We start from the raw sequence: 15,597 nt of genomic DNA on the forward strand, positions 1-15,597 counted from the left end.
AAAGGGACTAGGGATATGGCTCAATAGTAGTGGTACTGGGTTTAAACCCCAGTACTGCAAAAAAAAAAAAAAAAAAGTTAGATTTTTATACTTGTTTTTTATGTCTCTAAATTCTTTCTTCATATTTTCTTTCTTTATCTTTTTGCCTGCATTCTAGATTATTTCCTCAGGTCTACTGAGTTCACTAATTTCCTCTTTTTTTTTTTTTTTTTTTTTGGCACTGGGAATTGATCCCATGAATGCTTAACCCCTGAGCCACATCCTCAGCCCTTTTTATAATATTTTTATTGGGGACAGGGTCTCACTGAGTTGCTGAGTGCCTCGCTAAGTTGCTGAGACTGGCTTTGAACTCTTGATCCTCCTGCCTTAGTTTCCCGAGCTGCTGGGATTATGGGACGCTATTGTGCCAGGCTGATTTCCTCTTTAGTTGCCTCTAATCTACTGGTTAGTTATGTATATTAGGTTTCCAATTTCAATGACTATGTATTTCATTTCTAGAAAAAAAGTTTTTCACCTTGCTTGATCTGTCATTCCTTGTGTATATTTTCAAGTTTCTCTTTTTATTACTTTATCAAATGTGACTGAAAATTGCTATGTAAAATTCTGATTCTCACTATATTGTCATTTTCCCTCTCTATCTTGCTTTCATTTTGTATCTGTTTCCTAACTGTGATTTGCTTATTTTCCATGCAGTTATTTTATTTTGAAACAATATATGATCTTTACCTGGATAGAAGATGCTGTCTTTGACTAGAATGTTTATTTTTGCTTCTGCTTCTGTGTAGCTGCTGGGTACACAACTTGGGACAATATTAAGTTAGATTCTCTGCTTTAGATCTTTTAGACTCCATTATTGGCGCAGATTCAGACTGCACATGTGAAGGTTTAGGATTGCTTGTTCTTAGGATTTTCAGGAGAGTTTTTGTTTTTTCCTCCCATACTACTTAACACCAAAGTACAGATAAGCCTAATTATTATTGCTTTCTGTGTATGCTATTTATTTCTGGCTCACAGTTAAATTATGTATGTAGCTTTATATCTGGGTATTTCCTGTTTGACCCCCACTTTCATGTTTTTATTTTAGTTTTTTACTTTTTGGTACTAGAAATGGAACTCAGGGATACTTTACCACTGAGCTATCCCTAGCCCTTTTTAATATTTGTTTTGAGACAGGTCTCACTAAGTTGCTGAAGGCCTCATAAGTTGCTGAGACTGGCCTCAAACTTGTGATCCCCTTGCCTTACTCTACCAGAGTCCCTGGGATTACAGGTGTGTGCCACTGTACCCAGTACCCAACCCCATCTTCAGCAGAACCTAGTCTTATTCTTGGCCTTCTGCATCCCTTCTACAGCAATGACTGTGGAAGCTCAAAGAGTACAAGATTCAGTAGAAACCAGGAGAAAAGGTAGTTTTGGTTACTCGTTTATTCTGTAGAGATCTTGCTTTTATTTCATTTTTCTTTTTTCTGGATTATTTTTTGCTAGATTAGTGATGCATTTTAAAAGGTTTTGTTCCAGGTATGTAGTATGCCATGCAGCATTAAAAGAAAGTACTTTGTTTATTGATTTATTCATTAATTCACTCAGGAAATATTGAGTACCTCTTATATGGCAACAAAAGGAGTAACTCTGAGTTTATGTGTTCTTTATTACTAAAGCAGAAAATTGAGCAGAAAGATATTGTATGATAAGTACTGTGGTAGGGGAAAATTCCCTTTGGGTTTAATTGTACACTTTAAGCCAGTTTCTTCTTTCTTTTGCAATACAGAACTGCTGGGATAAATATTGTTTGATAGTTGGGTATTATAAGATGAAGGAGTATAGAATGTAATGAGTCTCTTAAGTTCTAGAATTAAGTAGTTATAACACAGTGAATAAAGAAGAACCAGATGATGAAATAATATAATTAGGGGTAAAATATAATGCTCTTCTCAGGTAAACAGACTCAGACAAAAATATTAAGTGTTGATTTCACTGTACAGAATCTTTAAAATTGACATCCATGACTAGTTTTCTTTTTACTCTGTTTACTGGAATAAAAAATGTTACATTATTTTCTTATATTAAAAGTAAATTGTTTATTGATGGTTATATTTGTGGTTCTATTTTTTAAGATTTGCTAAGGCAAAATTAGACCTTGTTAGCCATCACATAGGCACCAAGTAATTGCTTGATTGAAAGATAATTTGTATATTTAAGGATTTGAGATTGATTTTTGAATAATTCAAAGCACATGGTAAAGTTAGGAACAGCTCATTAAAAAGCAGAGACCTGCTAAGGCATCCTTAAATTTTTAAGGATCATTGAGATGTTTTAAATTTTAGTAAAATTAGTTTTAATTTTTCTAATGACAGCAGATGTGTGTTGAACAGCTAGGATTTGAGCTTAAAACAAATGTCTGGAGATATTTGTGGATAGACTATTTGGTTACTTATTGAAATCATACAGATTCTACTCTAGTGATACAGCATGAGTTTATTAAGATGGTGGTATGCAAAATAAGTATTCATACCTGTGTTTGAGCCATTTACTAAATAAAACATTCTTATTTGTGCTTCATAACACTAAATATTTAGTAAGATCTAGACAGTTTGCAGTGAGAAAAATATTCAGAAGTATCCATCTTAGAGCAACTCATTTTATTTTATGTGATTTGGTTAATTATTGTGAAAAGGAGGACTTTTCTGAAACCTTTGATGATAGACTTCAGTTTTTCAGACACCAATGTATTGAAAACTTAACTACTCTACTCTTCCCTCTACTTGTCTCTGCCTTGCTCTCTGTTCCCAAAACAAATTTTTAAAAAATTGATAAGTAGATTCTGTAGAGAAAGATGCTTTATTTAAAGTTTTATAACTTTATAGCAATAACAGTCATAATAATTATTTAATTCTTTAATGTCAGATGTTATGGGCTTCAGTTATTAAGAAAGTAGAAGTGTTTTTAAAGTAGGCTTAAGCCTATTTTAATTAACCAAATATGCCATCATAACCCACTTAAGATTTAGTCAGTAGTTAAAACCTTTTAAGAATTTTTTGAACATGCTTTAGTAATTGAAACATATTACATACAGTCATTTCCCCTATTATTTTTACTGAAAAATAATTGCCAAGAAATATACCAAAAATTACATGTAAGAGGTTTTTGCTTTTATTTCAGTTTTGCCTTTGTTCGTGCTTAGTCTGTTAATTCTTTCATATGAGTCTTGAAAGAAGGTAAGTCAGTGGATAGGTAGAACTTCTGATGAAAATATGAGTACATGCTTTGAGGCACTCATCCTATTTCTCACTAGAGTGATAGGTAAAATATAAAAAGAAAAAAAGAAAATGGAAACTATATTCTGTGCTAAAAAGAAACAGCAGCAAAAACCTCATGTTATATCCAAGAAATTGAACAGAAGTATCTGGGTTCTGGGTCTGTAAGCAGGTAGTGGTAGCTAGGAATTTGGTTTATTTAGGGTGATGGATCTACAAGTGCTGCATGAATAGCCAAGTACCGGAGTCACACTATTTGAACTTACCCATGTATCCCTATACACAAGGAGGCTATTCCATTTGCTACCACAGAGGCTGTGTCATATAAGAAGATACAGGTCTAGGGAGGAAGAAAGAAGACTGTTAACTGAAACCTGCTATTTGCTGGAATGGAGACTGAATTGAAGAATAGGACATCCCCCAGCACTGGGGATTGAACCCAAGGTCTCACACATGCTTATCAAGTGCTCTTGTACAGAGCTACCTTCCTATCCACTGCCGGCCCAGCACAGGGGTAAAACTATCTAACAGGCGATATGTGATCTGGTTCTAGAGAGAAAGATCAGATTGAGTTCTGAGTTTGACAGCATGAAGAGGGGGTGAACAGATATATACTAATTCTCAATGAAATAAAAATAATAGCAGGGGCTGGGGCTGTAGCTCAGTGGTAGAGCACTCTCGCCTAGCACTGGGTTCGATCCACAGCACCACATAGAAATAAATAAATAAAGGTATTGTTTGTATCTACAACTAAAAAAAAAAATAATGGCGGGCTGGGGTTGTGGCTCAGCGGCAGAGCGCTAGCCTTGCACGTGCAAGGCCCTGGGTTCGATCCTCAGCACCACATAAAAATAAATAAATAAGATAAAGGTATTGTGCCCAACTAAGAAATAAATATTTTAAAAAAATTAAAAAATAATGGCCTGAATTGCTTTAAAATAAGTTTAATATCCTCAGTATAAATGAAGGACTCATTCATTAAAAAGAATGAAAAGTTTTGATACACTAACTAGTCAAAATAAAACCAGAACAGATAAATATGAATAAGAGACAGCTATAAATCTTAGGAATGAAAATATAGTTACTGAATAAAAAATAAGTGGATTAAATAGTTATTGTCAATAGGAGAATTAGTAAATTAAAATTCACTTGAAGGTGCAGGGAAAAGCAGAAAAATTTTCAAAAAAATAAGAGTACTTAAGAAGCAGAGGGACTGGGATTGTGGCTCAGTGGTAGAGTGCTTGCCTAGCATGTGTGAGGCACTGGGTTTAGTCCTCAGTACCACATAAGAATATACAAAGTATTCTGTCCATCTACAAAAAAAAAAAAAAAAAAAGCATGAAACTCTAGTTTATATTTAATAGGCATTTCAGAGAAAGAATAAGAATTGGTAGGAGAAAATGGATGAAAATTTTTGTGAGTTTGGGAATAACAAATCCTTAATCAAAAGTGTATGTGTGTATGCGTATATATCTATACAAACACATACATACGCGTGTTTATTTTTTTTTTGGTAGTGGCATTGAACCCAGAGGCAGTTTATTCTGAGCTACATCCCCAGCCCTTTTTATTTTTTCATTATATTTATTTACTTTTAAACAGGGTCTCACTGAGTTGCTTAGGGTGTCACTAAGTTGCTGAGGCTGGCCTCAAACTTGTGATCCTCCTGGCTTAGCTTCTCAAGTCACTGAGATTACAGGCATGCACTCCCATGCCTGGCCAAAAGTATGTTTTGAATATTAAGCAGGATAAGTAAAAAGAAATGCACACTAGGCACCTTGTAGAATAATCACAACTTAAAAACCCAAACAAGAAACAAAACAAAAACTGCCAAAGAGAAAAGTTGAGAATGCTGTGTGTATAGTTGTTGCTCTTTTTTTTCTCCCAGTTGTTGCTCTTTTCAAGTAGACTTTTTATGTGCAACAGTGTGCAGCAAACAAAAGAGGGGGAATGATTTGGAGTATTATCCATGAAAGAGAGGAAAAATGAATGCTATCATAGAATTTTATAATGATCTAAATAATCATTCTAGAGTGAAGGCAAAATCAACATATTATCACACATATAAAGATGAATGTTACTGACCAACCCACACACATTAGAAAACTATTAAAGCATATATATCTTTAAGAGGTGGAATAAATCCAGGGGGAAATATAAAAGAAACAATGAAGAATAAGAAATGGATAAAATGTGTTGAAAAGGTTAAGTATTGATAATAGAAATAATAAATGTTCTTTTAATATTAAATACCAAAATTTTAATCCAGAGTAGTAAGGCGGGGCTGGGGCACCTCATAAAAATAAATAAATAAAGGCATTCTGCCTCTATATAACTACCCCCCAAGATGAAAGAAGTGTTCAGTGGTAAAGTTTTGTTTTCTTGTTTCAGAGAAAGGTAGAGATACTGAATAAGTATGTAGTTGCTTAGAAAATATGTTCAATTAAATAGTAGAAATATAATCTTATAAATTCCAACCAGCAATTGTGGGGATAGGGTGGGTGGAAGATATTGAAAATTTGATCAATCTAACAAATGGCAAAGTCGAAGTAAAAATAAAAGCAAAGAAAAAGGGATGGTAAACTGAAAATAGTAAGATGTATCACAAGTACAGATGTATCACAATCAAGTGGTCAGACTTAATGGTGTTCCATATTTAAATACACTCATGTTATAAATATGTATATTTTTTAGTCAACTTTTAGTGTTTTAGTCAACTTTTGGTCACTGAAACCAAAATACCCAACAAGAGCAACTTAGAGGAGGAAAAGTTTATTTTGGACTCATGGTTTCAGAGGTCTCAGTCCATGTTGGTGGACATTGATGCTCTGAGCCTGAGGCCAGGAGAAAGGAGGAAAGCTGCTCATCTCATGACTGCAAGGATGCAGAAGAGAGTGAGTAGCCAGTAGGACAATACATGATCCCCAGGGATACGCCCCCAAAGACCTCTGTTGCCTTCAGCCATACCCCATCTGCCCATAGTTAACCACCCAGTATAGTGGTAATTTCAAATTATTGATATGCTGATTAGATTACAGCTATCTTAATTATTTAACCTCTGAATATTCCTACATTAACACAGGAGTTTTGGAGGACACCTCATATCCAAACCCTAACAGAGTTAATTTTTATTTCGTTACATGTTTTCAGAGACTTTGTTTATATTCTGGATCCCGTGTTAGCTCATCAGCTCAAGGATTTTGTTCATGTGATTATCGTCTTAATGTATTATATACACCAACATTTATCCCCCTGTACTTCATCACTCTCACCTGTACGTCAAATACAGTCAACCTTTTCTTGATTCCTTTTTTCCTCTCCTGTTGAAAGTCTAGATACTTCTTTTATTCCTACTCTTCCAAGGGAACTACTCTTATCAAAAAGTTCCAATGATCTTCTTGTCACTATTAACACGATTCACTTCTAACCTCTTATTTTTTTAAAATAGATTTTCTATACCTATTTATTTATTTATTTATTTTTATGTGGTGCTGAGGATTGAGCCCAGTGCCACACATGCTTGGCGATTGCTCTATCACTGAGCTCTACCATGACCCCAGCCCCAACCTCTTCTTTTTTTCCCATGAGAAAAATAAACAAATACCTACTTATAAATCTATTTATTTATTTAGTACTGGGGAACAAACCCAGGGCCTCACACATGCTAAGTAGGCGAGCTACCACTGAGCTAAATCCCTTGAGGATTGCTAAATTGCTTGTGCTGGCCTCTAGCTTGAAAATCCTTCTGCTTCAGCTTCCCAAATAGCTAGTATTACAGTTATGTACCACTATGCCAGCTTAAATCAAATATTATTTTAAACATAAATATAGGAAAGTGGTTAAGAGTGGAGTCTAATCAAAATGACCTGGTTTTCAATCCTGACTGTGTCTTGTGTTTAAAGTACTACCTGTTTGGCTTTGGGGGGAAGTTATGACCTCTCTGTGCTTTGGTTTCTTCACAAGACTTATCTCTTGATTCATGACTTATGTCAAAGTGATTTTCTGCTGGTTAAATGAAATACACATAAAGCACACAGGAAAACACATGACGCATGTTACATGCTGAGTAAATGTTAGCTGTGATTAAACTCTGAAATTTTTTTTTATTATTGAATGAGAATATAATTTTAGCCATTTTATTTTACTTTGCAGTACTGGGAATCAAACCCAGGGCCTTGTACATGCTAGGCAAGTGATCTACTGTTGATCTATATTCCCATCCTCAGGATATAAATTTTAATAAAGGAAAATGTTTTAAAATTTTTTACAGGTATAATATTTGATACAGGTATACTATAATATTATTTTATTTGTAAGTCAGAAAATAAAATCATTATCTTATAATTTATCACTCAGCCTAACAACTTTCCCTTTTTTTTTTTTTTTTTTGGTACTGAGGATTGAACTCAAAGGCACTTAACCACTAAGTCCCATCCCCAGTCCCTCCCCCTTTTTAAAAAAATATTTTATTTTTTTAGCTATAGGTGGGCACAATATATTTTATGTTTATGTGGTGCAGAGGATCGAACCCAGTGCCCCATGCTAGGCGAGCACTCTACCACTGAACCACAACCCCAGCACCCTCCCCCTCACCCTTTTTTATATTCTGTTTAGAGACCAGTTCTTGCTGAGTTGCTTAGGGCCTCACTAAGTGGCTGAGGCTAGCTTTGAACTTGCGATCCTGCTGCCTTAACACTGGGCAGTAAAACACTGGGATTACAGGCATGTGCTATTTGATCTCATTCTTCTCACATCTCCATTTGTCCTGTGTATTTCTGCCATCCTGATTCTTGTGTTTCAGTCCCTTGATTTAAAAAGGGGGGAAGGGGGTGCTGGTACTATAGCTCAGTGGTAGAGCCCCTGCCTTGCACACTTGAGGCACTGAATTTGATCCTCAGAATCATGTAAAAATAAATAAATAAAGACATTGTGTCCATCTACAACTAAAATTATTTTTTTAAAAAGGCAGAGAATATAGCTTTGCATATTTATGTGCATGTCAGACTATTTAGTTTTGTCTGTTTTCAACTTGGTTGTGATAACTTATTTATTGTATGATTTTTTCATTAAATTTTGTTGCTAAGATTTATCCTAACTATTGGTGTATGTGTATGGTTTATTGATTTTCATGGAGATGGTTATAACGTGCACTGTTCAGGTCCATAGTGTGATTTAAATGAGTTGGTATTTGTAAAGTGCTTAGATAGTGTTTGGTACATAGTAAGGGCCTAAAGAAAGATAACTATATCATGTTTATTATTTTTCACTGCTATATGAGGTGATATATGAATATAACATGATTTGTTTGTGTATTCTCTTATGGATGAGCATTTGGGCTGTTTAACACAGAAAAGAATACTTCTCTGAACATTCACATACCTCTTGTGCCCTTGTGCAAGGGTTTCTTGAAGCCAGATATATTGACCTAGAAGAATTGCTGTATTATAACTAATGCTTGTGTTCAATCATATTAGATAATGCCAACTTGTTTTTAGTAAATATTTTTTAATTGTAGTGGACACAATACCTTTATTTTTATGTGGTGCTGAGGATCAAACCTAGGGCCTTGCACGTGTTAGGTGAGCGCTCTACCGCTGAGTCACAACCCTAGCCCCAACTTTTTTTTTTTTTTAAACCAAGGTAATTGTGCCTATAAATTTATCAGCAATGGGTTCTGTTTCCTCCTACCTTTACTGACATTAGGTAGTATCATTGTGTTACTTAGGTTTTCATTGCTGTGTGACCAGAATACCTCACCAGAACACCTTAGAGGAGGAAAATTTATCATGGGCTCATGGTTTCAGAGGTTCAGTCTATGGTCAGTCAGCTCCTTTGTTGTGGGTCCAAGCTGAGGAAGAACATCAAGGCAAAAGGGTTTGGTGGAGGAAAGTTGTCAGTTTATCGCAGCCAGGAAGCAGAGAGAGAAGGTGAGTATCCAGGAGGACAGGTTATAATCCCTAAGGGCACACCCCTAGACATGTACTTTTTTCAACCATGCCCTATCCACCTATAGTTACCACCCAATATAGTAGTCCTTTCAAATTACTAATTCATCAGATGGATTAGTCCATTGGTTAGGTTATAGCTCTTATAATCTAATTATTTCACCTCTTGCATTAACAGCAGCAACTCATCTCTAAACCCTAATGGTCATGTTTTTACTTTTCCTAATCTGTGGTTGTAAAATGGCATTCTGTGGTTTCATTTGGATTCTATTAATAATGAAACACTCAGGTTTTAATAAATTTTCTAGTTATTTGTATTTCCTTTTCTGTGCAAGTTTATTCACATTTTTTTCTAGTGTGCTGTCTTTTTCTTATTGATCTGGGTAAGTCTAAACATTCTTTATTCTAGGGGCTGGAGTTGTGGCTCAGTGGTAAGAGCACTTGCCTAGCATATGTGAGGCCTTGGGTTTGATTCTCAGCATTACATATAAATAAATGATTAAAATAAAGGTTCATCAACATCTAAAAAAATATTTTTTTAAAAAAACTCATTCTTTATTCTAATCCTTGTCAGTACTATTTGTTGGAAATATCTTCTTCCAGTTTGAGATTTTTTTCTTTCTTTTTTCTTATTTTTAATGGAATCCTTTGATGAATAGATTTCTGAATTTTAATTAGCAGTATGTGTCCATTTATGATAAAAAATATTCTCTGTTGTCACCATGAGGCTATTAATGCACTAATATTTAAGTAATTAATTGACCTGGAATTTCCTTTTGTCTATGGTAGGATTCCAGTTCATTTAAAAGAAAATTCATTCATAAAAATGAGTGATGGAAGATTAAACAGTTGTCTCAAAACTTTATTAGTCATCTTTTCTACATTGAATAATGTCTCTAGAACTGTTTTAAGTGGAAAGACTCTGTATTTTTGTTTCTTATTTTATAGAAATGCATGTAAACTTTTACCATTGAATACAGTGTTATATGTTTGTTTTTCGATTGAAAGAAATTTCTTTTGTCCTTATCTTCTAATAGGGTTTGATATTTGTACGATACTGAATTTTATTAAGTGCTTTTTCTTTAGTTTGTGAAATGATTTTATAGTTTTTCTTCTTTGTTAATGAGGGGAATAGATAGCTTTTTAATGTTTAACTACTTTTTATATCTTAGAATAAATCTAACACAGTCTAAGATATTTTTTATCTTTTTTATATATTGCTAGATTCATTGGGCTAATATTAATTATGCTTATAGGTTTGTGTATGAAAGTACTTTTAATGTAAACTTGTTTAATAAACTTTACAGCAGAAAATATTGGCGCAGAACTCAAAGCCCCACTTAAGCAAGAACCTCTCCAAGTAAGAGGTAAATATATTTTATTCTATATTTTTATTTTATTGATGATTTGAATTAAATATATAACATTAACTTATGGAGATTTTTATAGTTATATTATTTTAAGAGCAATACTTCTATTTTGCTTTTATTTAAATAGATTGACCGTAAGAATTTATTCTATTTAAAAACTTATTTTCTACAGAAGTTAATTATTTTGCATGTTGGCCAACATCTTCAGCTACATCTTTTTCAAATCCTGGTAGAGTTTGGCCATTCTTGTATGTCTTTTCTAGTAATAATTGAGTTCTGAGGAATTTGTTTGCAGCTCCGTTATGTGAAACAGACTGTTGGTTCCCATCTCCAAAGCAGCTGTTTTGTGGAGGTATCTCTTTGTGATTAGGAGCACTATGGTTTTCGTGTCAAACAAAACTTGGTTCCGTTTGTAACTCTTGAGTTTATTAGTTATTTGACTTTGGGAAGTTTGACTTATCTGAGCCTTAGTTTTCCCTCCTATAAGATGGCAATAAAAAATGAGACCTCTAAGCCGGGTATGGTGGTGCACACCTGTAATCCCAGAAGCTTGGCAGGCTGAGGCAGGAAGATTGAGAGTTCAGAGCCAGCCTCAATAAAAGCAAGGTGCTAAACAACTCAGTGAGACCCTGTCTCTAAATAAAATACAAAATAGGGCTGGAGATGTAGCTCAGAGGTCAAATGCCTGAGTTCAGTACCTTGTACCAAAGAGAGAGAGAGAGATCGATCTAGCTGGGCACAGTGGTGCTTGCCTATAATCCTAGCAACTTGAGTGGCTGCGGCAGATTTGAAGCCACTCTCTGCAACTCACTGAGACCCTGGCTTAAAATAGAAACAAAAGAAGGCTAGGAATGTAGTTCAGTTGGTAAAATGAGCCTGGGTTTAATCCCCAGTATCAGAAAAATAAATAAATAAATAAACAAACAAACAAATAAATAAGAGAACTCTTTTTTAGGGTAACTTGGGAAAATGAATAATCGGTATCAAAATAGCAGTATCCCAATGGGATGATGTTTCCCTTTTCTCCTCCCTCATAATAACATCCTTCATGGTATGGTATCAAGATTCCCATTAACAGTAATTTGGGCCATGATAAACAACAGGAATTTCTAGATATTTTGAAGGAATTTAGAAAAACAATTAAAAAAAAAAAAAACAACAAATCTTCTAAACTGAGATGTGATTTTGAGTTTTAGGGTTATTAGAGCAAAGCAGCTTAGACACCTGGAACTTAGGCAAAAAGAAATCTAAATTTCCTTATATACTTTTCTCAGGTAAGGTTCTGGGTTTTTGTTTGTTTGTTTTTAAAAATATTCTTATTTTTAAATTTAATTTTAGTAGTTAATGGATTATTACAGGAGTGTTTTTGCCCACTGAAGTGATTGATAATTTTAGGTTTGATTGTGTTCTTTCAATTTGGAAGTAGAACAGAAAACTAGGAATCACTGGATAAGAGCATAGAATATGAAGTAAATAGGTGACAATTTGAAATGGAGCTTATGAGGAGTTTTTGTTGTATTGTTCTGGCTTTTTTAGATGTTTGCTTAAGTTATTTATTTTTGTCGCATGTCTAATAAAAGTCTTGCTTTCTAAGAACTTGCTAACTTAGAAGAATGTGTAATTTTTAACTCACCAACCATACATAATTAATGCCAGATTGGTATCTTGTTATCGATGTCTCTGGCCATTTTTTTACTTTTTATGGCAGTTTTAATACTTGACAATAGGAAATTTACCATAAGTTTTAATTGATAAAATTGTTCCTTAGTTTACTTCAGTTTTCACAGTTTACAGTATGTGAAATAGTCCAGTGTCTTTTAAACATTTTTGACTGCAAGTCAAACTACTCCTTAACCTAGAAGACAGATTTTTATACATAACTGAATCAAACTTCACAAAAGTACTTATTCTTAAATATATTAAATATTCTTCATTTACATTCTATTTTGACTTTATAAAATGCTGGTTTGTCCCACAGTTTGAAAACACTGAACTAGACTATAATTTTTTCAATTGAAACTTTATTTTTAGTTAGACCCTAAATAACTTAATTGTTTCCATGTTTTAGACAGTTCAGTTTCACAGCTACAAGGTATTCATTAGACAAAAAGGTGGGCATTTGAACATAAATTACAAATGAACTATGGAGATAAAAACTGGATGGCTACAAGTGCAATTCTATCCTATTCTGCACTTGGATAATTTTTTTTTCTGATGCCATTTGGTGCATCAGGAAAATGATAACTTCCTATGGAATTTATTAGTGAGGCCCCTTAAGAATCAACATGTATTCTTCAAATATGACTTTCAATGTGCATACTTACATATTTTTCTATGTTTTTGATTTAGTCAAAGCAGTCCTTAAAAAAAGGGAATATGGATCAAAATACACTCAGAATAATTTCATCACTGGAGTCAGAGCAATGAATGAGTTCTGCCTTAAGCCCAGGTACAATATATTTTTTTTTTTAAATGTAGTATTGCGCCCTATCTAAACAATCTGGCCATATTTTTCTTATAGTGTGTTACCTGCTACTATCCATATGTGGAAAATTTCTCCTTGGTTCGTCCTAAATTGAAAAAATATTTTTGTTTCAAAAATGTTAAAGTTATTAGCACCAGGAATTGTTATGCACACCTGTAATCCCAGTGACTCAGAAGGCTGCGGCAGGAGTATTGCGAGTTTAAAGCTAGACTTAGCAACTTAGTGAGGCCCTAAGCAACTTAGCAAGACCTGTCTCAAAATAAAAAATAAAAAGGGCTTGGATATGGCTCAGTGGTTAAGTACCACTGGGCACAATCTCTGTTGCCAAAAACAACAACAAAAATTAAAATTATTAACTTACTAAACTGAATTCTACCCTAGCATGAGCAAATTCAGACTTTCTCAGCTTCTTAAATTCACAAAGGCAAGTTTTTCAGAACCTCTGTATCACCAAAGAGTCTATTGTTATGGTTTGTTGAAATTGTATTTGTCACAGATTTCAAAATTTCTCCCTCCTTTGTGGGCTAACTGGAGAAACAAGATGATATATCCCTTTTCCATCCCCTGTGGTATAGTATCAAGAAATAAGTATTCCTATAATACATTTCATAACTTTCATAATCATTAATATAACTGATTATAACATTGATGTAAAACTATATTTTTTCACATAGAATATTTCATTTGGTTCTCACAGAAATTTTGTGAATTAATTGAATCAGGTATTGCTATCACACATTCTAGACTAAGTTTATTTAGTGAATCAGTAACAGAGAGTGAGTTAGAATGTATATTTTTTCAATGCCTGGCCCAAATATTTTTACTAACATGTTGTGGTTGTTCATTTGTTTTAAATCTAGATTTAATTTCTAGAACTTAATGACGTTCTCTAGTCACCAATTTTTATTTGTAGGTCTTTCCATTGCTATTACAAAATTTCCTTAGGAAGACCAGTGATTAAATATAAAATATTTAACAGTGACTTGATGAATATGTAAATTTCATCAAATAAATTTGTACTTTTGTAAATTTTTAATTTAAATTCTTACAGGATGATACTCTAAGCCATATTCTTTTCACTTTTAACTTTTTTTTCATACATTAAAGATTAGCAGTGGTGTGCCCATAAACAAAAAAATACAAACACCTACAAGGGAAATGAATTTCTACACATTATGCTCTGATGTCTGTACTGATCATCAAGAATAATTCTTTTTTTTTTCCTTTTCACTGTCTAAAGACCATTTTTGTATATACGAATGCCACCTTTAAACCTGTCTTCAAAAGATGTCTCCTCATCTTTTAAGATGAGGAGAAGTATAGTTGCTTTTATGTGCTCTTAGTAATCCTTTTCTCCCTCCATTTATTTATTTATTTTAATTAGAGCTTTATGGTTATATATAGTAGTTGGGTTCATGCAGAAAAACTCATACATACATAGAAATCAGCTTCAGTTCATTATCTCCCCTTTTCTGTCCTGCCTTCCCCCCTGCCTCCCTTTCTCCTTCCTCTACTAGACTTTCTTTGATTGGTTCTTTATGTGATCTTATTATTTCCTCCCCCTTTCCTTTATTTCACTCTAGCATCCGCATATGAGAGAACACATAGTAATCCTTTTAATCTATAAACAATATGCACTTTAAATAAATTCAACATGTTCCTTTCTTCAGTGATCTAGAACAGCTCCGAAAAATCAGACGACGAAGTCCCCATGAAGATACTGAGTCCTTTACTGTGTACTTGAGATCAGATGTGGAGGCAAAGTAAGATCATGTGTCTTTTTTTTTTTAAGTATTTATTTTTTAGTTATAGTTGGACACAATACCTTTATTTTATTTATTTATTTTTATGTGGTGCTAAGGATCGAACCCAGGGCCTTGCACATGCTAAGTGAGTGCTCTACTGCTGAGCCACAATCCTAGCCCAAGATCATGTCTTTTTTTTTTTTGAGAAATTTTATTTTATTTATTTTTATTGGTTGTTCAAAACATTACAAAGCTCTTGATATATCATATTTCATACATTAGATTCAAGTGGGTTATGAACTCCCATTTTTACCCCAAATACAGATTGCAGAATCACATCGGTTACACATCCACAAGATCATATGTCTTTTAGAATAAAAATGAAGCCAAATTTGGGATTAATAAAAACACATTTCAGATAAATTCAGGATTTTTTAAATGACATATTTTGGAATAGAATTTTATATTTCCTAAATTTTTACTAGTACGTACTAGTTACCTAAATATATGACAGAATTTATAAGAAAATTTGTTGTTGAGGTTACTCTTATTGTTTAGATTTAATTAGAAAAGTTCCTAAAGTGTGTATTTTTCCAAAAAGACCTTATGCATTGTTGAAAGATTCTCATATTGTTTATTTAGATTTAAATATAATTACAATAAAGCCCTTAAAATAGTTAATTGGTGATGACAATGTTTTTATGTAACAGATCCTTGGAAGTTTGGGGAAGCCCTGAAGCTCTTGCCAGAGAGAAGAAACTGCGTAAGGAAGCAGAAATCGAATACAGAGAACGTAAGT

General features: G+C 33.6%; 1 protein-coding gene across 1 annotated transcript in view; it reads left to right on the forward strand.

Moving 5' to 3' along the window:
• Positions 1–15,597, forward strand: part of Slc30a9 (solute carrier family 30 member 9) — an 85,384-nt gene that overhangs the window by 10,070 nt on the left and 59,717 nt on the right. Inside the window, exons 3-6 of the mRNA XM_027938467.2 lie at positions 10,506–10,565; positions 12,918–13,017; positions 14,724–14,816; positions 15,509–15,591. Coding sequence (XP_027794268.2) covers positions 10,506–10,565; positions 12,918–13,017; positions 14,724–14,816; positions 15,509–15,591 — 336 coding nt within the window. The remainder of the gene's footprint in view (positions 1–10,505; positions 10,566–12,917; positions 13,018–14,723; positions 14,817–15,508; positions 15,592–15,597) is intronic.

This window comes from Marmota flaviventris, chromosome 7, assembly GCF_047511675.1.
Source record: "Marmota flaviventris isolate mMarFla1 chromosome 7, mMarFla1.hap1, whole genome shotgun sequence".
Taxonomy (NCBI): domain Eukaryota; kingdom Metazoa; phylum Chordata; class Mammalia; order Rodentia; family Sciuridae; genus Marmota; species Marmota flaviventris.